The 19,840-nt window shown below is 40.8% G+C and overlaps 1 protein-coding gene and 1 pseudogene across 1 annotated transcript; both read left to right on the forward strand.

Annotated features, from left to right (window-relative positions):
- Nucleotides 223-1,184, forward strand: LOC110259448 (olfactory receptor 1440-like). The gene is given in 2 exon segments (XM_021084661.1): nt 223-1,090; nt 1,093-1,184. Coding segments are annotated over 2 exon segments (960 nt in total).
- Nucleotides 10,367-11,068, forward strand: LOC110259092 (annotated as a pseudogene).

Genomic DNA, 19,840 nt, shown 5'->3' on the forward strand with positions numbered 1-19,840 from the left:
AATGATGTTCATTTACTGTCTTTAGGACCCCCAAGAGAATTACAATATATATATTCAAGATAATTTTTCATTTAAGATTGGTGATTATACATGGAAAGGACAGGTTAACTCAACATTGATGATTCAAGGTTGTATATTAATCAGCTGCATGACTGAAAAAAAAAAAGAAGAGTGTTTTGTTTGTAGAATAAAAGCATTTCCTTCTCATGTTTTTCTCAGCAGATGGCACCAAACAAGTCCATGGATGGGGATAAAAATCTAACTTTCGTGGCCACGTTTGTTTTCCTGGGACTCTCAGATGAAAAAGAGCTGCAACTTGTCCTCTTTCCAATCTTTCTAGGGATCTATCTTATAACTCTAACCTGGAATCTGGGTCTTATCTGCCTCATCAGAATGGATTCCCACCTCCACATACCTATGTACTTTTTTTTCAGTTTCTTGTCTTTTATTGATATCTCTTACTCGTCTTCTGTCAGCCCAAGGATGCTTTCAGATTTCTTAAAGGTTGAAAAAACAATCTCCTTCATAGCCTGTGCCACCCAGTATTTTGTTGGGTCCTGGATGGGTCAGGCTGAGTGCTGCCTCTTGGCTGCCATGGCCTATGACAGATATGTTGCTATTGGTAGCCCCCTGCAGTACTCAGCCATCATGGCTCCTGGCCTCTGTGTGAAGATGATTGCTGGGGCTTTTGGGAGTGGTTTCCTTGGTAGCTTAGTTCAAACAGTCCCTTGTTTTCACCTCTACTACTGTGGGCCAAATGTGATTCATCATTTCTTCTGTGACCTTCCTCAGATTATTTCCTTGTCTTGCTCCAATCCCTTCACCAGCCAAATGATACTTTCTTTAGTAGCTATTCTTTTTGGGTTGGGTTCTTTGCTTGTTATCCTCTTATCCTATGGTTTCATAGCAGTTTCCATTCTGAAAATATCCTCCATCAAAGGTAGTGCCAAGGCGTTCAATACCTGTGCCTCCCACCTGGCAGTTGTGACACTCTTCTATGGCACAGGTCTCTCCGTGTACCTGCTTCCTAGCTCTGGCCACCCCAAGAAGCAGGACAAGGTCCTGTCAGTGTTCTATGTTGTCCTTATTCCATGTTAAACCCTCTTATATATAGTTTGAGGAACAATGAGATCAAAGAAGCCCTCAGGAGAATGATAAAGAGGGAAACACATTTACCTCAGTAAGAATAATATTTGGGAGGAGGGGTGGGGTGGAGGGAGTGGGATGGATTGGGAACATGGGGTTAATAGATGCAGATTATTGCCTTTGGAATGGATAAGCAATGAGTTCCTGCTGTGTAGCACTAGGAACTACATCTAGTCACTTATGATGGAGCATGATAATGTGAGAAAAAAAACCTATACATATGTGTGTACCTGGGTTACCATGCTGTACAGTAGAAAATTGACAGATCACTCTAAACTAGCTATAAAGAAAAAAATAAAAATCATTATAAAAAAATAAAAATCTGTGAATGAAAAAAAAGAATAACATTTGGGTTGGTATTATTACCCGTATAAGGAAGACAGGGGTAAGAACATGCAAGAGACACTTTGTAGAACACAAGAATAGCGAGGTCTTCCTTGTTTTCTGGTGCCATGAATTTCTTTTTAATTTTATCGTCTGTCTGTCTGTCTATCTGTCTATCTATCATCTATTTATCTATCTATCTATCTATCTATCTATCATCTATGTTATAGTTAATGTACAATATTTTATACATTTCAGGTGTACAACATAATGACTCACAATTTTTAAACTTGTTATTCCATTTATAGTTATTGTAAAATTTTGCCTATATTCCCGTATTGGACAGTTTATTCTCATAGCTTATTTAATTTGCACTTAGTAGTTTGTATCGCTTAATCTCCTACCCTTATCATTCCCTTCCCCCTTCCCTCTCCCACTGGGAACAACTAATTTGTTCTCTATTTTGTGAGTCTGTTTCTGATCTCTTATATTCATTAGCTTGTTTTATTTTTAGGTTCTACATTTAAGTGATATCATACACTATTTTCCTTCTCTGTATGACCTATTTTCTTAGCATAGTCCCACTAAGTCCATTCATGTTGCTGCAAATGGAAAATTTTTATTCTTTTTTATGACTGAGTAGTATTACATTGCATGTGTGTGTGTGTATTCCCCCATTTTTTTTTTGTCTTTTTGTCTTTTTGCTATTTCTTGGGCTGCTCCCGCGGCATATGGAGGTTCCCAGGCTAGGGGTCGAATCGGAGCTGTAGCCACCGGCCTACGCCAGAGCCACAGCAACGCGGGATCCGAGCCGCATCTGCAACCTACACCACAGCTCACGGCAATGCCGGATCGTAAACCCACCGAGAAAGGGCAGGGACCGAACCTGCAACCTCATGGTTCCTAGTCGGATTCGTTAACCACTGTGCCACAATGGGAACTCCACTCCCCCATTCTTTATCCATTCTTCTCTCTTTTTTGGGGGGGGGCACTACAGTGGCATGTGGAAGTTCCCAGGCCAGGGATCGATTCCATGCCACAGTAGTGACCCAAGACACAGTAGTGATAATGCCAGGTCCTTAACCACTGAGCCACCAGGGAACTCCACATCCACTCACCCTTGATGGACACGTAGGTTGCTTTCATATCTTGGCAATTGTAAATATCACTGCTATGAACATTGAGACTCATGTATCTTTTCTATTTAGCGCTTTCATTTTTTTTCAGATATAAGCTCATGGGTAGAATGGCTGGATCATATGGTATTTCTTTTTTTTTTTTTTTTTTTTTTTTTTTTTTTTTTTTTTAATTTTATTTTCCCACTGTACAGCAAGGGGGTCAGGTTATCCTTACATGTATACATTACAATTACAGTTTTTCCCCCACCATTTCTTCTGTTGCAACATGAGTATCTAGACATAGTTCTCAATGCTATTCAGCGGGATCTCCTTGTAAATCTATTCTACGTTGTGACTGATAAGCCCAAGCTCCCAATCCCTCCCACTCCCTTCCCCTCCCATCAGGCAACCACAAGTCTCTTCTCCAAGTCCATGATTGATTTTCTTTTCTGAGGAGATGTTCATTTGTGCTGGATATTAGATTCCAGTTATAAGTGATGTCATATGGTATTTGTCTTTGTCTTTCTGGCTCATTTCACTCAGTATGAGATTCTCTAGTTCCATCCATGTTGCTGCAAATGGCATGATGTCATCCTTTTTTATGGCTGAGTAGTATTCCATCGTGTATATATACCACATCTTCCGAATCCAATCCTCTGTCGATGGACATTTGGATTGTTTCCATGTCCTGGCTATTGTGAATAGTGCTGCAATGAACATGCGGGTGCATGTGTCTCTTTTAAGTAGAGCTTTGTCCGGATAGATGCCCAAGAGTGGGATTGCAGGGTCATATGGAAGTTCTATGTATAGATTTCTAAGGTATCTCCAAACTGTTCTCCATAGTGGCTGTACCAGTTTACATTCCCACCAGCAGTGCAGGAGGGTTCCCTTTTCTCCACAGCCCCTCCAGCACTTGTTATTTGTGGATTTATGAATGATGGCCATTCTGACTGGTGTGAGGTGGTATCTCATGGTAGTTTTGATTTGCATTTCTCTTATAATCAGCGATGTTGAGCATTTTTTCATGTGTTTGTTGGCCATCTGTATATCTTCCTTGGAGAAATGTCTATTCAGGTCTTTTGCCTCATATGGTATTTCTATATGTGGTTTTTTGAAAACTCTTCAACTCTTTCCATACTGGCTACTAGCATCATTATATTTAACTGCCACCACCAAGTGATCTGTCTGAGGCAGTGCCAGCTGCATTGAATTCAGTTTAAAAAGTCTGTTTCCCTGATTAGACCCAGGTAGACAAAACCCTATATTTTGATAACAGAGATTCTGATAGATGTTACATATAGTGAAATGATAAGAACCCAGGAAGCCATACACACTACGCTTTTCTTCACTGATTTTTCTTTATAAAATTAGGTGTTTATTTATACATCAATAAACTAAAAATAAAAAGAAATAAAAAATTAAATATGTGAGAATTAAAAATAGTTTAAAAATGAGCAATTCCTAATCTTAATTTTGAACAGAGATTGTGTGTGTGTGTGTTTGTGTGTGTTTGAGAGAGAGACAGACATACACACAGAACAAGAGAGCAGGAGAGAGAGAGACACAGAGAGACAGAGAGAGAGAGATGGGGGAGAGGAAAAAAAGAAAGCAAAGGAGATGCCAGGAGATGATGGGAGTGGAGAGGGACAAAGGTAGGTCTAGCTTTATTACCAAATAACCTTGTCCCCTAACTTGTCCTCTGAGCCTTTTTTGTGAAGTGTATTGTGAAAAAGAGAAGGGAGAGAGGAATGGTAGAAAGAAAAGACACCTTTAAGGCTCAGAGGATTAAAAAGAAGTCAAAGTCATCAATTCCTGGGCATATGTTGGACTGGTTGCAGCATGCTCTCTGGTAGCTTCCCTGAGACCAGGAAAGACCTCAGAAATAAAGGCTTTTGTGGTGTGTCTAGTGGAGTTGGACATGAACTCCAGTGATCTGCATCCCTCAGAGGATCCAGGACTTAAGTTTGACCAGGGAGCAATAGAGCCACCTGACATGGAGTTACCATGGAAACTCAGAGTCCAATCAAGAAATTTTAAAAAGAGGTTTCTTTTTTCAGACAGAAGATTATGGGCTAAGTTTCAAACATATCATATTAGTGTTTATACTACATTTTATATTTCATAGAGTTACACTGCAAAGATGTGACTTCTTTCTATTAACGTATGGGGTTTGCAGGTTCGAATTACCCCTTTTATAGTTAGAATTTTTAGACATATTGAAATCTGCCATATTCTTCTTAGTGTAGCAAAAGTTCATCTTTAATTTCACAAAATGCAGTTTGTGGAACTAAATGGTTCTTTCTAACTGACCAGAAACATATCCTCTACCGCTTGTCTGTGAAGCACCAATTCTATGTTTTGGTCTGATATCTGCAACACTGTTTTAAGAATCTTTTCCGTTTTACAGATTAAATTATTATAGTTTTTTACCAGAGGAACATGTAAGTACCAGCCTATTAGCAGGAGTTAAATCATGTAATTCACTCATTGTCCACACACACTTGTTTCTCCCTGGCAGTAAGATTAGCTGAAGTTGATCCAATCAAGAATGAGACCTTCCTGAAACACCCCAATATCCATAGTAATGGCAAGGTACCTGATCTCAATTTAAAAAAGGACTAAAAATTGACAAACAATTCTTGGAATGATCTTAGACATTTTAAATGAAGAATTAGTAATGCTGCAGAATATGTTGGATTGAACTCCAATTCAGAACACATAAATTACACTTGGTATTAATAGAAGGCAAAGTGTGTATATTCTGACAATAGCTTAAAAAGGGATCTGAAATTCAATGCCCTTGTCGGTCCTATTTTATAGGTGACAATACCAAGGTTTAGAGAAGTGCATTTGGTCAAGATCATAGAATCCTCAAGTGGAAGAGATGCTACTCAATCCAGATTTTCTGACACGAAAGTGTGTGGTTGTAACCACAATTGTGGCCTTCTCATGAATAGTTTTACTGTAGTCCTTATTGCCTTGATTTGTTCACGTAGCATAGGAAGAAATGCCATGTTTGCCTCATGGCTGCAGTGATGATTGATTTAGGTCAGGTATTTAAGAAGATATGTGTACAGCAATGGAATGCTACTCAGTCATAAAAAGAACAAAATAATGCCACTTGCAACAACATGGATGGAACAAGAGACTCTCGTCCTAAGTGAAGTAAGTTAGAAAGAGCAAGACACACTATGATATCACTTATATCTCAATCTAGTATATGGCACAAATGAATCTTTCCACAGAAAAGAAACTCATGGGCTTGGAGAACAGACTTGTGGTTGCCAAGGGGGAGGGGGAGGGAGTGGGATGAACTGGGAGCTTGGGGTTCATAGATGCAAACTATTGCATTTGGAGTGGACAAGCAATATGATCCTGCTGTATAGCATAGTGAACTATATCTAGTCACTTGTGAAGGAACATGATGGAGGATATGTGAGAAAAAGAATATGTGTGCATGTGTGAGACTGGGTCACTTTGCTATATGGTAGAAAACAGACAGAACACTGGAAACCAACTATAATGGAAAAAATAAAAATCATTAAAACATTAAAAAAGGAGATATGTGTATGGATATATATAAATGAAGGTGCTTTGTAAGCAGGGTGTGTCCACATATCTGATTTAGTATATTCACACTATCACCAGCTAGCTGTGTCATCTTGGGCAAGTCTCTGTTTAAGTCCACTGACCTCAGGTCTCCACCTGGAAATTGAAGGTATTGGTCTAGGTGATCACTATGTCCCTTCCAGCTCAAATGACTCCCAGGGTGTTAAAGGAAAAGCTCTAATTATGAGACCTTGATAGGACCACAGGGGAGTAGAGAACTGAATCAGGAGGGACATGGCAAAGTGGGACATGAAATTAGAAGGGACAAAATCTCCATGACAACCCTGACTCCAGAGAGCAAGTACCTGGAGAGCGTTCTTGCCCAACTGTTTTTTTCCGTTCACTCTGCCCTTGATGACACATAGAAGAGGCTCTCATGTGGGCATCTCTCTGGCTGAGTGGACAGCCAAGTCCATGGTCCAAAGTCTCCATACTGAAGTGCAGCATGCCCACCTGGAAAATCTGTTTGCAAAAGACATCCACAATTTTACCCTTTGTCAAGAACTCTGCCTTCCTGGGCCCTGAGTCAAGGTGAGGGGGCAAGATTCATAGAGATAGTGGATTCTGTGCTATCTCTGTAGCCATGTGATTCTTCCAGCTGGAATTTCATGGAGCCAGGTTTGTCATCCTCAGTCTCTTTCTCCTTCTTCCACTATCCCTTCTCCCTTATGTCCACACCCTCCACTTCGGGCTCTTCCTGGAGTTTTCTGTCTCCCACTTTCCTGGAAAATATGAATCTGTGACCTGAAATGTCAGGTGTCACTCTGGAGTGAGGGACACATGTTGACGTCTGGTTCTGCAGTGTCTTGGGGATGTAATCTTGACCTCTGCAGCCTTCTGTTTTCCACCTGTAAAATGGGGGTAAGGAATCATTTAGAATCGAAGGACATGTCTGTATAGGTTAATGTATGGTAAAAGCTAACTGAATGTTAAGATAAAGAATTTACTGAATTTCAGGAGAATAAACCAAATTGTGCTTATTTACACTGTTCATCTTTATTCAACCCAAGGACACTTATAATTCAATATGTTTAGTTGCAGATCTGTTTTTATGTACTAATCATTAATCTGATTTTCATTTAAACATACAGCTTTGATTCATAATTTCTGTACAGCTAAGTCAAGCAGGTTGCTGATAAAGATATGAACAAATATGTAGAATTTCATTGACCTCTTAAAGAAATTATCTTTGGAGAACGTGGGTGTCTGGAGACTATAGGGTGGGTAACACAGATATCAGAGAAGCCCCCATCTGAGCCCAGGTAGTGTTGGTCCACCCGTCCCTTTAAATCTTCTTTTACCTAATATTGTTTATTTTCATCCAGCAACATTCCTGGCTTCCTTGAGCTGATTTTGTGCCCTGCACGACCTCACAAGTGACCATGTCCTTAGTAGGTCCGATTTGAAAAAGGTTTTGCTAAGGTCTTTCGGTCATTGAGTCCCTGAAACACCACCCCCCTGTGTGGTAGTAAATCTTTGTTTTTTCAGGACTGCAGTTGTGGCATATGGAACATCCTGGTCTAGGGCATTGGAGCTGCAGATGTCAGCCTACACCACAGCAATGGCATGTCTGTGACATACACTGCAGCTCTTGGCAACACAGGATCCTTAACCACTGAGAAGGGCCAAGGATCGAACCCACATCCTCATGGATACCCACATCCTCATGGGTGTGTTATCACTGAGTCTCAACAGGAACTCATAGGTGCTAAATCCTATTAGCCCTATTGATAAATGAGGCAACGAAGGCACAGAAATGTGAATAACTTGCTAAGGGTCACAGAGCCAGGAAGTAGAAGTCAGGAAGCTTAATGCCTCCAGCTGTGTTCTCTTTCTCAGGATTATTTAGTCTGTTTAGGGTATTTGTGATTCCATGACAATATTTGGATTCTTTAATCTGACAGGTTTTGAGTGGAGTCTTTAAGACTGTCTATATTAAAAAATCATATCATCTGCAAGCAGGAGAAATTTCAATTCTGATGCCATCTATCCCTTCCTTCCTTCCTTCCTTCCTTCCTTCCTTCCTTCCTTCCTTCCTTCCTTCCTTCTTGCCGGATTGGCCTGGCTTGGACTTCTAGTACAATGTTGTGTAGGAATGTGCACAGTGGTCACCCTTGTCTTATCTCCTGTCTTAGGAAGAAAAGCTTTCAATCATTTACCACTGAGTGTGGTGTTAGATGCAGGCATGTTCTCATGGCCTTTACTATGTTGAGGTAAATTCCTCCTACCTCACTTGTTGAGAGTTTTGATCATGATTGCAAGTTGAATTTGTCCAAAGCTTTTAGTGCATTTATTGAGAGGATTTTATGATTTTTTATATTTCATTCTGTTGATGTAATGTGTCACATTTATTGCTTTGTGTATGTTGACCCATTCTTGCATCCCAAGAACGAACCCTACCTGGTCATGGTAGGATCCTTTGTATGTGCTGCTGAATTTTGTTTGCTAGTATTTCGTTGAGACTTTAAAAATCTTTAGTAACCAAGGATAATGACCCGTAGTTTTCTTCCCTGGTAGTGTCCTTATCTTGCTTTGCCGTCAAAGTAATATTGGCTTTGTAAAATGCCTTTGGAAAGGTTCCTTTCTCTTCAGTTTTTTGGGAAGAGTTTGAAAAGGATTGGCATTAATTCTTCCTTAAATGTTGGGTGCAATTTACGATGAAGCCTTCTTGTCCAGGGCTTTTCTTTGTTGGGAGGTTTCTGATAACTGATTCAGTCTCCTTGCTAGTTATTGTTCTGTTCAGACTTTCTGTTCTGTGTTTTTTTTTTTTTTTCTGATTCAGTTTTCCTAGGTTGTATGTGTCTAGAAATGTATCTCCTTCTTCTGTGCCGTCCAATGTGATGGAAAACCTTGGGCACTGAGGGGCCACTCTGGTGGAGCCCTGAAGCAGCAGAGGGGAGGGGCAGTGAGGTCAGAGTGTAGCTGCTCCTCTATTCTTTTCATGTGGTCCTTCGTGGACTCTGTGGCCCAGGGGGGATGCTCTACCTTCATCCTTTGTTTTAGAATTTTAACATTGGTATCTTGCCTATGAATAGTTACTAGTTTTTTTTTTAATTTTCTGGTGAGGAGGACTGAATTCAGGAATAATCTATCTTGCTATATTGATTATGACACTGAGAACTTAAAATCCACGCTCTTAACCCTTAACCAGAGTTTGATGCTGCTTCCTAAAATGAAAAATTCCTGCAATTAGGACAAAAGTTGGGGCCAGTAGTGATTTGTACTGGCTTCCCTTTGGGATATTTTGTATGAAGTCTTCCCTAAGAAGATGTTTTTCATAACTTATTGGGGCAGACAGACTGTGTCCCTCCAAAATACTATCAGGATTCGAAATCACGGTGTAATTCCTAGGCCACGTAGGAGCTGTTTGATTGAATATATTTTCAAATCTTGGTAAGGTATAATGAACAGTGCAATTTTTCTTATGAGTAAAAGAAGAGAATATAAGACTATATCTAGATGGTCATTTGGGAGAGAAGAGCTCTTTCAAAATTATTGTGAAATGATGCTACTTATGCAGTACTTTTATAATGCAGCAGTTATCCCCTGAATTATCAGAGGTCATTAAAAACCTCTTAATTATTTAATTTATCATATATTTGAGGTATAATGTGCCAATTTCTGCTGTAAAGCACAGTGACTCGTCATATGTATTATGTTATATTATACACTCTTTTTTGAAACCTATAATTTTAATCAATGATAGTCTTTTACATGATAATCACGGAATTCATATTCTTTCTTAAACTTTTCAGTCAAACTTTAAAATCTCTTTATAAATGATCATGAGACCTCATGAAATAACGGAGAAGGTTCTTGCTGACAATTCAAGATGAAAACCTGAGGTCTTGACCTGAAGACCGTGAAGCTTTTTCTTCTTTTCTAGTTCTCCATGGAGGGAATGCATGGTATGTATTAGCTTTGTAAAGTTACCCTTTCACCTGAGTCAGCAGTGCATTCTCTTGTCTCTTTTCTGACTTCAGGAGTACAAAGCCAATGACCAGGGGAGACAATACTACGAATATCACTGCTTTTGTCCTCTTGGGATTCTCAGATTTTCCCCATATCAGAGCAGCCCTCTTTGTGGTGTTCCTGGTGATATATATTTTGACTCTGACTTGGAATCTGTGTCTCATTGTCTGATAAGGCTGGATTCCCACCTCCACACACCCATGTACTTCTTCCTCAGTAATCTGTCCTTTATAGACATCTGCTATGTGAGCTCTACAGCCCCAAGATGCTCTACGACTTCTTCCAGGCAAAGCCAACTATCACCGTTGTGGGTTGTGCCATTCAATATTTTGTGTTTTCAACCATGGGACTGAGCGAGTGTTGTCTCATGACAGTCATGGCTTATGACCGCTATGCTGCCATTTGTAACCCACTCCTCTATTCATCCATCATGTCACCCTCTCTCTGTGGTCGGATGGTGCTGGGGTCCTATATGGCTGGACTCTCTGCTACTCTGTCCCAAGTGTGTGCCGTGCTTCAGCTCCACTTCTGTGGGCCTAATGTCATCCACCACTTCTTCTGTGACATGCCTTGATGTTAGGTCTTTCCTGCTCTGACACGTTCTTGTTCAAGTCTTGACTGCTATATTTACAGTCTTCTTTGGGATAATAAATGCCCTGGTTATCATGATGTCCTATGTCTACGTTGTCATCTCCATCATGAAGATCACTTCCGCAAAAGGCCGGTCCAAGGCTTTCAACACCTGTGCTTCTCACTTGACAGCAGTTACCCTCTTCTACACCTCAGGTATCTTTGTCTATTTAAGTTCCAGCTCTGGTGGGTCCTCTGGCCTTGACAGATTTGCCGCAGTCTTCTACACGGTGGTGATTCCCATGCTGAACCCTTTGATATACAGTCTGAGGAACAAAGACATCAAAGATGCCTGGAAGAGACTGAAAAAGAGGAAAGAGTGTTGCTGAGGTAACAGATTGTGACGTCTGACAGGTTTGTCCTGTTAGAATCACTTTACCATGCAATGATATTCACATGAGTGGAGAATGTCAAAATTCATACTGCCTTGGACAAAAAGGTTGAATTTGACACAGATAATATACCAAAATGGACCCACAGCGGAATCACAGTGCACAATCAAAACATCTTTCAGTCCTTGAGGCCCATTATTTTCATTCTATTTGTGATGTGGCTTCAACATTTACTCATCTGTCAGCAAGTATTCATGAGTCATTACGATTTAGAACTTTGTTGCTTCCTTTTTACCTCCAAGATGACGTCTGTTCAATCTTAGATATGACCTTAAAGGAGAGCTACGTGACAGAAGTCCCAGGATTGTAGAAGACTTTCCTCCCAAATACTGTGATGCAGCATAACCTAGACATGACTGTGACCAATGTTCATTCTGTGTTTCTGACCAGAATGAGAATGAACCCAGAGAGGGAGTATACCATTGGACAGAAACAAAGTGTTCAATTGGCCTGATCGTGCCTCCGGTGGAGGTTCCTCTGAGATAGCCTACATTTGTGTTAAGGGCTCTTTCAGTGGTTATTGTCTGCTAAGTCTCTGGTCACCTCCGAATCTCCACCAGCTGCAGTCTGAGGAAGGGGAGGAGGTGATCTGAATCATGACGAGGAATGGAATGATATATGCAGTCCCTTCAGGGGTATTTACTTATGAGTTCGCCGGTGTAATTTTTTGCATCTAGTGTCCAGTGGGGATTTCTGTTGGAGATGGTATCCAAATACCATGTCACAGTCCCTGGTAATCTCTCATATTGTGGGATTCAAGCCTCGCTCCCATTAAATTTGGAATATTTACCGCTGGGGAACATACCCAACAGGAGCATCCTACCAAATGGCTTTGGCCCCTTCAAACATTAACATTTTTCATGTGATGAGATTTGCGTGAGAATTCATGGCCACATGGAGTTTTTCCTTATAGTCCATGTTGCAGAGAAAGAGCTAAGATGGAAAACTAATGCACTTTCCTTCCTAGAGAATGTGGCCAACGTTTTATGTCCTAGAAATTTATGGTGGTATGGGATTATATAATGGTTGAGTAGAATGGTTAGAGATATTGGAATGCTGATCTTTCCAGGTAACCTGAAGGGGTAGGAGAGGAAACAGACTGTGGGCTCAGCAGTGTTGTCAAGGCTCGCCAATTTTTGTCTTCAGAAAGAGGATGTAAATTTGTGGTCCTTGCTGTTTGGTTAAAAACAGAGTAAGTGTGTTCCTGACTGCTGAGTTTCCAGATTTCCCAACTTTGACCCACTGATTCAAGCATATTATTAGCTTACATATTACCCTTTGAGAGCCATGGATTCTTAGAGTTGTTTGGGGGTCTCAGTTTCAAGGTCACATGAATCATTCTGTTGAGCAACTGTAACTGGAGAGACATTTGAAGCCTTTTTCAAATTCTCCATGAGTTTGCACGGGGACACAGTTGAGAGAAGAGGAATTGTTGAACACCTGGGAGCGTGTGTGAGGGGTTAGTACCTGCCAAAGAAATAGTGCAATGTGAATGAAAGTCGTGTGCCCACCTCACCCCCACCCAGGTATAGGTACATCTTCTTAAGCATTGCTCTTTAACAATGTGTGAGAATGTGTGTGTGTGTGTGTGTGGTGTGTGTGTGTGTGTGTGTGTGTGTGTAAGAAGCTCTTTGCAGGAAGCGGCCCTCAGCAGGAAGCCCCTTTGTTTCATCCTTGTAGCAGAGATGTATTATAAGTAACCTTAAAGCAGGCCCCTTCCCGTTCTACTCATCTCAGGCCCAAGCACACCTTTCACATCTTTTGATCAAGCAATACCTTGCCTAGCCTGTAGTTTCTTTCCATAGATCAAAGAGGTAGAACTGAAGAAGAAGAACTTAGAAGATGATCAGATCTCTTCCTTAGCTTCCACATTGCAGCAATCTCACGAATCAGCTGTGCGAACGAGATCACATCGAAGGAAAGATCACAAGATGTTGACAAGCCTGAAGGTCAGGAGATGCATGCAGTGGGAGATGGTGAAGAGTCTGGTCTCTGGAGTTCCCTTGTGGTGCAGCAGGTTAAGGATCCAGTGTTGTCACTGCAGTGGCTTGGGTCGCTGCTGTGTGAGGGTTCAATCCATGGCCAGGGAACGTCCACGTGCACATGTGTGGCCCTCCCCTGAACCAAAGGAGTCTGATTCCGTATCTGAAGGATTAACTGAGATTACTTCCCTTTTTCCCTTTAAAACCTTTCATGGCAAGCAGAGTCTACAGATCTGGTTTTTGGACACACCCAAATCACCATCTCCCTAAGATGGCTGGCATTCTGAATAAAAGCAGCTACCCTTGGAGTTCCCATCGTGGCTCAACGGTTAATGAATTTGACTAGGAACCATGAGGTTGAGGGTTCAATCCCTGGCCTTGCTCAGTGGGTTAAGGGTCTGGCGTTGCCACGGCTCAGATCTGGCGTTGCTGGGGCTGTGCTGTAGGCGGCAACTACAGCTCCTATTAGACCCCTAGCCTGGGAACCTCTACATGCCACGGTGTGGCCCTGGAGAAGCCAACAACAACAACAACAGAAAGAGCAGATATCCCTGCAGCAGGGAGCCAGATCCGATTTTGGCAACATCAGACATCTGTTTCTAACAGGCTCTGAGCGCTTCAGTTGAAGAGAAGCCTCTGCTGTGTTTTTATAACACCATCTAGTTTGTGATAACTCCTATGCTATGCATTAGACCTCCAGAACTTATTCATCTTCTAATTGCAAGTTTGTACCCTTTAACCTCATCGCCACATGTCTCAACCTTCAAGGTTGAGATTAGGGGAAATGTTCAGAGGGTTAGAAAGACGTCAAAGTCATCAATTCCTGGGCATACGTTGGACCGGTTGGAGCATGCTCTCTGGTAGCTTCCCAGAGACCAGGCAAGACCTTGGAAATAAAGGCTCTTGTGGTGTGTCTCGTGGGGTTGGGCGTGAAGTCCAGTGATCTGCATCCCTCAGAGGATCCAGGACTTAAGTCTGACCAGGAGGAATAGAGCCACCTGACATGGAATTACCATGGAATCCAGAGTTCAATCAAGAGAGTTAAAAAAAGAGTTTTAAAGAGAGCTTTCTTTTTTTTTCAGATAGGATATTATGGACTAGATTTCATACATATCATGTTGGTATTTATACTACATTTTGTATTTCATAGAGTTACATTGCAAAGATGTGACTTCTTTCTATTAGCATATGGGGTTGGCAGGTTCAAATTATGCCTTTTACAGATAGAACTTTTAGGCATATTGAAGTCTGCCATATTCTTCTTCGTGCAGCAACAGCTCGTCTTCAATTTCACAAAATGCGATTTGTGGAACTAAATGTTTTTTTCGAACTGACCAGAAACATATCCTCTATGGCTTGCCTGTGAAGCACCACTTCTATGTTTTGGTCTGATATCTGCAACACTATTTTAAGAATCTTTTCCGTTTAACAGATGAAAGTATTATAGTTTTCATCAGAAGAACATGTAAGTACCAGCCTATTAGCCGGAGTTAAATCATGTAATTCACTCATTGTCCACACACACTTGTTTCTCCCTGGCAGTAAGGTTAGCTGAGGTTGATCCAATCAAGAACGAGACCTTCCTGAAACACCTCAATATCCATAGTAATGGCGGGGTACCTGAGCCCAATTTAAAAAGGACCCCCCAAAATGACAATTTTTGGAATGATCTTTGACATTTTAATGGAGAATTAGTAATGCTGCAGAATATGTTGGATTGAACTCCAATTCAGAACACATAAATTACACCTGGTATTAATAGAAGGCAAGCTGGACTGCATATTCTGACAATAGCCTAAAAAGGGATCTGAAATTCAACCCCATTATCGGTCCTATTTTATAGGTGACAATACCAAGGTTTGGAGAAGCACATTTGGTCAAGCTCAGAATCCTCAAGTGGAAGAGATACTATTCGATCCATTTTCTGAAACAAAAGCACATGGATGTAAGCACAATAAATTGTGGCCTTCTCATGAATAGTTTCACTGTAGTCTTATTGCCTTGATTTGTTCACGTAGCATAGGAAGTAATGCCATGTTTGCCTCATGGCTGCAGTGATGATTGATTTAGATCAGGTATTTAAGAAGATATGTGTATGGCAATGGAATGCTACTCAGCCATAAAAAGAACAAAATAGTGCCACTTGCAGCACCATGGATGGAACGAGAGACTCTCATCCTAAGTGAAGCAAGTCAGAAAGAGCAAGACAAATACCATATGATATCGCTTTTATCTGGGATCTCATATACGACACAAATGAATCTTTCCACAGAAAAGAAACTCATGGGCTTGGAGAACAGACTTGTGGTTGTCAAGGGGGACGGGAAGGGAGTGGGATGGACTGGGAGCTTGGGGTTCATAGATGCAAACTACTGCATTTGGAGAGGAAAGCAATATGATCCTGCTGTATAGCATAGGAAACTATATTAGTCACCTGTGATGGAACATGTTGGAAGAAAATGTGAGAAAAAGAAAAAGAATATATACATATATATATATACATATATATATATATATGTATGAGCATGTGTGTGAGATTGGTTCACTTTGCTGTACAGTAGGAACTTGACAGAACACTGTAAACCAAGTATAATGGGAAAAATTAAAAATCAATAGAACATTAAAAAAGGAGATATGTGTATGGATATATATAAAATGAAGGTGCCGTGTAAGCAGGGTGTGTCCACATATCTGATTTAGTATATTCACACTATCACCAGCTAGCTGTTTCACCTTGGGCAAGTCTCTTAACTCCACTGGCTTCAGGTCTCCACCTGGAAATTGAAGGTATTGGCCTAAGTCATCACTATGTCCCTTCCAGCTCAAATGACTCCCAGGGTGTTAAAGGAAAAGCTCTAATTATCAGATCTTGATAGGACCACAGGGGAGTGGGGAACTCAATCAGGAGGGGCATGGCAAAGTGGGACATGAAATTAGAAGGGACAAAATCTCCATGACAACCCTGACTCCAGAGAGCAAGTACCTGGAGAGCGTTCTTGCCCAGCTGTTTTTTTCCTTTCACTCTGCCCTTGATGACACATAGAAGAGGCTCTCATGTGGGCATCTCTCTGGCTGAGTGGACAGCCAAGTCCATGGTCCAAAGTCTCCATACTGAAGTGCAGCATGCCCACCTGGAAAATCTGTTTGCAAAAGACATCCACAATTTTACCCTTTGTCAAGAACTCTGCCTTCCTGGGCCCCGAGTCAAGGTGAGAGGGCAAGATTCATAGAGATAGTGGATTCTGTGCTATCTCTATAGCCATGTGAGTCTTCCAGCTGGACGTTCAAGGAGCCAGGTTTGTCATCCTCAGTCTCTTTCTCCTTCTTCCACTATCCCTTCTCCCTTATGTCCACACCCTCCACTTCGGGCTCTTCCTGGAGTTTTCTGTCTGGAAAATATGAATCTGTGACCTGAAATGTCAGGTGTCACTCTGGAGTGAGGGACACCTGTTGACTTCTGGTTCTGCCATGTCTTGGGGATGTAATCTTGACCTCTGCAGCCTTCTGTTCTCCACCTGTGAATTGGGGGTAAGTCATCACTTAGAATCGAAGGACATGTCTGTATAGCTTAATGTATGGTAAAAGCTAACTGAATGTTAAGATTAAGAATGTACTGAATTTCAGGAGAATAAACCAAATCATGCTTATTTACACTGTTCATCTTTATTCATCCCAAGGACACTTAGAATTCAATATGTTTAGTTGCAGATCTGTTTTTATGTACTAATCATTCATCTGATTTCCATTTAAACATACAGCTTTGATTCATAATTTCTGTACAGCTAAGTCAAGCAGGTTGCTGATAACGATATGAACAAATATGTAGAATTTCATTGACCTCTTAAAGAAATTATCTTTGGAGAACGTGGGTGTCTAGAGACTCTAAGGTGGGTGTCAGAGATATCAGAGATGCCCCCGTCCGAGCTCAGGGAGTGTTGGTCTAAGTGTCCCATTTAATCTTCTTTTGCTTAACATTGTTAGTCTTCATCCAGCAACTTTTATGGTTTTCCTGACCTGATTTTTTGTTCTGCACAACCTCACAAGTGACCATGTCCTTAGTAGGTCCGATTTGGAAAAGGTTTGGATAAGCTCTTTAGGTCATTGAGTCCCTGAAACACCACCCCCCATGTGGTGGTAAATCTTTGTTTTTTAGGAATGCAGCTGTGGCATATGGAACATCCTGGTCTAGGGCATTGGAGCTGCAGATGTCAGCCTACACCACAGCAATGGCATGTCTGTGACATACACTGCAGCTCTTGGCAACACAGGATCCTTAACCACTGAGAAGGGCCAAGGATCGAACCCACATCCTCATGGATACCCACATCCTCATGGGTGTGTTATCACTGAGTCTCAGCAGGAACTCCGAGGTGGTAAATCCTATTACGCCTATTGATAAATGAGGCAACGAAGGCACAGAAATGTGAATAACTTGCTAAGGGTCACAGAGCCAGGAGGTAGAAGTCAGGAAGCTTAATGCCTCCAGCTGTGTTCTCTTTCTCAGGATTATTTAGTCTGTTTAGGGTATTTGTGATTCCATGACAATATTTGGCTTGTTTAATCTGACAGGTTTTGAGTGGAGTCTTTAAGACTGTCTATATTAAAAAATCATATCATCTGCAAGCAGGAGAAATTTCAATTCTGATGCCATCTATCCCTTCCTTCCTTCCTTCCTTCCTTCCTTCCTTCCTTCCTTCCTTCCTTCCTTCCTTCCTTCCTTCCTTCTTGCTGGATTGGCCTGGCTTGGACTTCTAGTACAATGTTGTGTAGGAATGTGTACATGGTCACCCTTGTCTTATTTCTGGTCTTAGGAGAAAAGCTTTCAATCATTTACCACTGAGTGTGGTGTTAGATGCAGGCATGTTCTCACGGCCTTTACTATGCTGAGGTAAATTCCTCCTACCTCACTTGTTGAGAGTTTTGATCATGATTGCAAGTTGATTTGTCCAAAGCTTTTAGTGCATTTATTGAGAGGATTTTATGATTTTTTATATTTCATTCTGTTGATGTAATGTGTCACATTTATTGCTTTGTGTATGTTGACCCATTCTTGCATCCCAAGAACGAACCCTACCTGGTCATTGTATGATCCTTTGCATGTGCTGCTGAATTTTGTTTGCTAGTATTTTGTTGAGACTTTAAAAATCTCCAGTAGCCAAGTATAACGACCTGTAGTTTTCTTCCCTGGTAGTGTCCTTAGCTTGCTTTGCCGTCAAGGTAATATTGGCTCTGTAAAATGCCTTTGGAAAGGCTCCTTTCTCTTCAGTTTTTTTGGAAGAGTTTGAAAAGGATTGGCATTAATTCTTCTTTAAATTTTTGATTCAATTTACCATGAAGCCATCTGTTCCTGGAATTTTTTTGTTGGTAGATTTCTGATTACTAATTCAGTCTCCTTGCTAGTTACTGTTCTGTTCAGACTGTCTATTCTGTTTTTCTGACTCAGTTTTTCTAGGTTGTATGTGTCTAGAAATTTATCTGCTTCTTCTGTGCTGTCCAATGTGGTGGAAAACCATGGGCACCGAGGGGCCATTGTGGTGGGGTGCTGAAGCAGCAGAGGGGAGGGCAGTGAGGTCAGAGTGTAGCTGCTCTTCTATTCTTTTCATGTGGTCCTTCATGGTCTCTGTGGCCCAGGGGGGATGCTCTACCTTCATCCTTTGTTTTAGAATTTTAACATTGGTATCTTGCCTATGAATAGTTACTATTTTTTTTTTAATTTTCTGGTGAGTTGGACTGAAGTCAGGAGAAATCTATGTTGCTGTATTGATTATGACACTCTGAACTAAAAACCTAAATGCTTAACCCTTAACCAGAGTTTGATGCTGCTTCCTAAAATGAAAAATTCCTGCAATTAGGACAAAAGTTGGGGCCAGTAGTGAGTCATACTGGCTTCCCTTTGGGATATTTTGTATGAAGTCTTCCCTAAGAGGACTGTTTCTTAACTTAATGGGGCAGACAGACTTTGTCCCTCAAAATATTATCAGGATTCTAAATCATGGTGTAATTTCCTAAGCCACATAGAAGCTGTTTGATTGAATATATTTGCAAGAATCTTGAGAAGTTAGTATAAACAGAGTAATTTTTCTTATGAGTAAAAGAAGAGAATATAAGACTATATCTAGATGGTTATTTGGGAGGGAAGAGCTCTTTCAAATTATTCTGCAATGATGCTATTTAAGAAACAGTGTTTTAAAGCAGCAGATATACCTTGAATTTTCATTAAAAAGCCTGTTCTTTTATTTTTTTACTTTTAACATAGAGTTGATTAATTATGTTGTGCGAATTTCTGCTGTACAGCAAAGTGACTCAGTCATGATATAGGCACATTCCTTTTTTCAACCTGTAATTTTAATCAGTGATACAGACTTTTATGTAATAATCACAGAATTGATATTGCTTTCTTAAAACTTTTCAGTCAAACTTTAAACTATCTTTATAAATTATCATGAGACCTCATGACATAACTGAGAACCTGAAGCACTGAGAAGGTACATGCTGACATTTCAAGATGATAAGCTGAGATATTACCCCAAGACCGTGAAGCACTTTCCCTTTTCCAGTGTTCAGTGGAGGAAAAATGTGGCATGCATTAGCATTGTAACACTACCATTTCACCTGAGTCAGCAATGCATTCTCTTGTCTCTTTTCTGACTTCAGGAGTACAAAGCCA

The sequence above is a fragment of the Sus scrofa genome, chromosome 2, assembly GCF_000003025.6.
Source record: "Sus scrofa isolate TJ Tabasco breed Duroc chromosome 2, Sscrofa11.1, whole genome shotgun sequence".
Taxonomy (NCBI): domain Eukaryota; kingdom Metazoa; phylum Chordata; class Mammalia; order Artiodactyla; family Suidae; genus Sus; species Sus scrofa.